Source organism: Salarias fasciatus, chromosome 6 (genome assembly GCF_902148845.1).
Source record: "Salarias fasciatus chromosome 6, fSalaFa1.1, whole genome shotgun sequence".
NCBI lineage: Eukaryota > Metazoa > Chordata > Actinopteri > Blenniiformes > Blenniidae > Salarias > Salarias fasciatus.
Window position 1 is genome coordinate 18,125,275 of NC_043750.1, and position 4,887 is coordinate 18,130,161.

A 4,887-nucleotide genomic window follows, 5' to 3' on the forward strand; every position below is an offset into this window, starting at 1 on the left:
TCAATTAAGCAGCGCTCATTTTCCTCAGCAAAGACACATGATTTAGATCCATGAATTAATTTCAATTCAGGCCATTTGAATTGTTTTAATCTGTATGTTATTAGCAGTCTCCCCCTAGTGGCTCACTGATGTATCTGCACACAAACGACCTCAGAGGATGATGTAATGCAAAACAATAAAGCACATTTATCTTTCTTTCAAGGTTCGTTCACTGAGAGGACCTATACTACCAGTCTAAGGTTTGAACACCTTCCCATTCAATGTTCTCTCTTTATTTTCAAGACTGTTTACATTGGAGCTTCTCACTGAAGACATTTAAATGATTTTACATCATATGAAATTGTGTAGTGAACACAAAAGTGTGAAATAACTCAGAGTCTTTTTATGTTTTATCCATCTATCAATCCATCTGTCTGTATTCACAATACCACAAATGAACAGTTTATGGTAGTATTTACTTCAATAAAATGTGGATTATAATAAAAATTTTTTTTTATGGATTTATACACTTGAGCATACTTTCTGTGTGAATTATTGATTTTCTCTGTTGGGAGGAACTTGTCATCTTCTGAACAGATTCATCTTTTTATGTATTATCACCCCAATTCACCATATGATAATTATACATACCACATATTTCATTGTGTTTTGTAGTTTCAATGAGTTTTGTGTGAAGTTGACATTATTTACATGACAAAGCAACACAAATGATTACTAAATTCATGATGTGAATTGGAGTGTTTCTCCACGACAGATCACCATTGTACTGACGAGAGGAGGGTTTTCTTCATTTCTTCTTTTTTTTCTTTCCTCCTACTGATCCGATGCATCCTTCCGGGATGCAGCTGCAGCCGTATCAGCCTGTGTCAGGGTTTTTCTCTCCCCTGCTGCTGCTGCTGCTGCTGCATTTTCACCCCGCCTCTGCCAGCTCTCATCTCGCTCTCATCTACCATTACTGCCCACGTCCGAGGGCGACATGACGTCTTCCGAGCAGTGGCTCGCGCTCAGTGTTGCTCTCCTGTGTTTTTATGCAGGAGCTGAATGTAAAAGGAATTTCAAATGTCCTTCAGGATGCACTTGCACCAAGGAGACCATCATCTGCGTCGGCACCGCTCAGATCCCCCGGACGATCCCCAACGAGATCAACTCTCTGTAAGTAACTGCTGTGACTCTGAGCTTTATGCCACAGCGCTGTCTCACTCTGCTGACATGTCCTTCATGTGTCTGTCCCGACAGGAGCATGGTCAATGGGTCCATTGCAGAAATCACAGAGGGGATGTTTTCTCTCATGCCTTCGCTTCAGCTTCTGTGAGTACCAGTTTATTGATTATTTGCTTCTAAGGGATTTTTCAGTGCAACACGCACAAAGATTATTTCAATTCAGGGATGACAACCTTTCTACCCCAGTTATCAAAAGAAGAGAAAAACAAATAGAGTCTTGATTTTCCGTTTATTACATTATTGAGATGTGTGCTTCTTTCACAGGCTTTTAAATGCAAATTCTTTGACCACAATTAAAGATGATGCTTTCTCTGGTCTGCCTCATCTGGAGTATCTGTGAGTATCAGTCACCGATTAAAAAACAACAACAAAACCACAAAAAGACACCAAAATCAGTTCGATATTATGTGAGATAAAATATCCAAGTTTTCAACGTTTTAAAGATGTTTCCTGTCTCATCTAAAAGAATTCATCACCTCATACTGACTCGTCTGGGAGTTCAACACACAAACATCACAGAGCATGACAAGGATGAAGAAGCTGTCCAGCTACCTCGGAGCTGGAAAGCTGTACGTGATCTGTTTAAGATACTTGATGAAATCATTTGTCGCTTTCGGCACTAGTTCAATGTTATATTATAACAATAGCGGTGTTGTACAGATGCTGGACTCCCAGAACTGATGAAACTTTTCAGATGAAAGATGAAACATCTTTAAAACTCTATGTTCCTTCAAGACCGAGGATATCTCTGACTTTATTTATGACAGTTTTTGAAGTTGTGTATGTGAATGATCACCATTATTCTACTCAGTTCCATCAAAACTATTTAATTTAATGGTCACACATACGTTTCTCTGACAGTAGCTGCTTTTCCACAATGGTAAACAACTGTTTTCTAACAGGTTTATTGAAGGGAACAAGATCGAAACAATCACAAAGAATGCCTTGCGTGGACTGAGAGGTCTGACACATCTGTAAGTCTGCCGTCCTCTTAACCAATCAGAAAGCAGCTTCACAGCAGTTTTTACGCAGTTTTTTTCAGCATTGATATACCTGCAGCAAAACACAGACGCTGCGAGATGGAGTAAAACTGAATCTGCAAACATTTGTGTTTTCTTCTGTGTGTGTGTGTGTGTGTGTGTGTGGCTGTTAGCTCCCTCGCAAATAACAAGATGAGGTTTCTGCCAAGGGATCTCTTTTTTGACTTGGACTCCTTGCTGGAACTGTGAGTAAGCACTTACAGTGTCAGCAGTGTGTGTGTGTGTGTGTGTGGTGTGTGTGTGAGAGAGAGAGAGAGAGAGAGAGAGAGAGAGAGCATTTTACACTTGTATTGACCTAAAGCTGTTTTCTATTTTTCTATATAATGACATTAAAGACAGTTTTTTTCTCCTTTTAGAGACAAAAAAGAGTCTATCTATCTATCTATCTATGTATCTATCTATCTATCTATCTATCTATCTATCTATCTATCTATCTATCTATCTATCTTCTTGTTGTTCTGCATCTTATTTGTCGTCGCTGGTGATTTGCTCTGTGTTGCACCAGAGATCTGCGGGGCAACTCTTTCCAGTGCATCTGCGAGAACAAGTGGCTGATGACGTGGCTGAAAAACACAAACGCCACTGTATCAGATGTCTTCTGTGCAGGCCCTAATGATATGAAGGGCAAGCGGCTCAACGACCTTCCCATTCCTCCCGGGGAATGCATTTCCACAGGTAAAAAGGACTGTAGCTCAGTTTCTGATAGTAAGAAGTAACAGCTCAAATTATGTTAAGTTTTTTAAAAGAAATCAATGGAAAGTGGAGAAAGGAGATCAATAAAGCTGTTGAATAATTGAAAAAGATACTACGGTGTACCGGGGTGCATTCAATAAGCAGAGCCAAGGTCTGCTAACATGTTTGCCTTTGAAAATGTCCACATGCATGTCTGCATGTAGTTACCGGTATAATCATTTAAAGATAGAGCTTCTTAAAGTCTACTCTGACAGTGTTTATTTCAAGGGTCTTAGTTCAGTGTCTGTGAGTTCACTGTGGAGATGCAGCAGACACAATTTGCAGGTACTTGGTCTGAGTACATTTCTGTAAATAGAGAATTAAATAAAATGAGACTATAATCTGGATTTAGGACTGGATCGATTGCAGTGGCATCAATAAACTGATTATGATTCACTAGCCACTGATTATGGGTCATACCGCTTATTATGGTCTCAAATTTAGTGAGAGTCCAAGCACAAGTTGTGAGTACATTTCTGTCAAACTCTCAGGTGGCATTGGGTTGTTAGGATTCATTACCAAGGACATCTGAAACACATGTTGAGTCATGAGTCATGAGTAACCTTGGCACGTTGGAGCCGTCTCTGTGGGAAAACTGCGGGTCCAGACTGTACTGAGCAGCAAGGTCACATTGCGTGACGATCAAACAGCACAAGAAGCTATGGAAGAGGTGGAAAAACGAGTCTATTTTTGCCATCCTTTTTAGTTTGAACTGTTTTTTTTTTCATGTTAAATCTTCACCATGATAGTTTTACATACCTACACAAAAAATCACAGCGTTGAATCTTTTTACTATTTTACAAATTCAGGGATGATGTTTGAATTTGATCAACGCCTCAGCTGTTCCCTGTGATTTCTTCTCACAGACTTTGTGCGTCATCAGTCCATTCCCGTTCAGGCCATGTCGGCGGACATCTTCTCTTTCAAAGAGGATATCTACATCGCTCTGGCCGCCCCGAACACCAACAGCTGCGTCATCATGGAGTGGGACCACATCGAAATGAACTTCAGGAAGTTTGACAACATCACAGGTTTGACCACTCCCACCTTTAGTCATTCTATTGATCTCTAAGATTGATTGTTTCACACAGTCATTCAATTTCATGGAAAGACTCCCAATATAATAGTAATTTATAGAACAATTTTCTTTTCAAAAACGATTACAAACAAAAGAGTTAAAAGTCGAAGATAATCAAATTATTCAAACAATGAAAGGAGACTCTTGTTCATCTGAACACAAAGCACCTGTTCCATGGGCTCTGCCAGATTTTCCTTAAAAACAAACATTTGAGACTAAGAAGTGGTGATCTGCAGATTATTTGGCACTGTTCTATAAGCTGGTTTTCTGGTTACTGTTTTTTAACTGATTGTAAAATACATGTTGCATATAATCAATTACCTTTTGTTCACAGGGAAATCTGTTGTTGGATGCAAGTCAGTGCTGATTGAGAACCACGTCCTGATACTAGTCACCCAGCTCTTTGGTGGCTCCCATATATACAAGTTTGACGACCAACAAAACAAGTTTACCAAGTTTCAAACCGTTGAGGTCTTCAACATCTCAAAACCAAACGACATAGAGGTCTTTCAGATCGAAAACGACTGGTATTTTGTGATTGTGGACAGCTCCAAGGCAGGGATATCCACTCTCTACAAGTGGATGGACCAACCGGAACGCAATGAAACGGGTTTCTACTCCTACCAATTCCTCCACGAGTGGTTCCGGGATACAGATGCTGAGTTTGTCGAGGTGGACGGGAAGTCCTACCTCATCTTGATAAGCCGCTCTCAGCCGCCTGTGATTTACCTGTGGAACAAGAGCACCCTGAAGTTCGTTCTTCACAGCGAGATCCCAAATGTGGACGACGTGGTGGCCGTCAAAGCTTTCCGGGTG

The 4,887-nt window shown here is 40.4% G+C and overlaps 1 protein-coding gene across 1 annotated transcript in view; it reads left to right on the forward strand.

Moving 5' to 3' along the window:
- Window positions 1-976: 976 nt before the first annotated feature.
- LOC115389759 (leucine-rich repeat LGI family member 2-like) overlaps window positions 977-4,887 on the forward strand; it is a 5,366-nt gene continuing 1,455 nt past the window's right edge. The window contains exons 1-8 of the mRNA XM_030093338.1: window positions 977-1,152; window positions 1,237-1,308; window positions 1,486-1,557; window positions 2,124-2,195; window positions 2,375-2,446; window positions 2,767-2,936; window positions 3,860-4,024; window positions 4,406-4,884. Coding sequence (XP_029949198.1) covers window positions 977-1,152; window positions 1,237-1,308; window positions 1,486-1,557; window positions 2,124-2,195; window positions 2,375-2,446; window positions 2,767-2,936; window positions 3,860-4,024; window positions 4,406-4,884 — 1,278 coding nt within the window. The remainder of the gene's footprint in view (window positions 1,153-1,236; window positions 1,309-1,485; window positions 1,558-2,123; window positions 2,196-2,374; window positions 2,447-2,766; window positions 2,937-3,859; window positions 4,025-4,405; window positions 4,885-4,887) is intronic.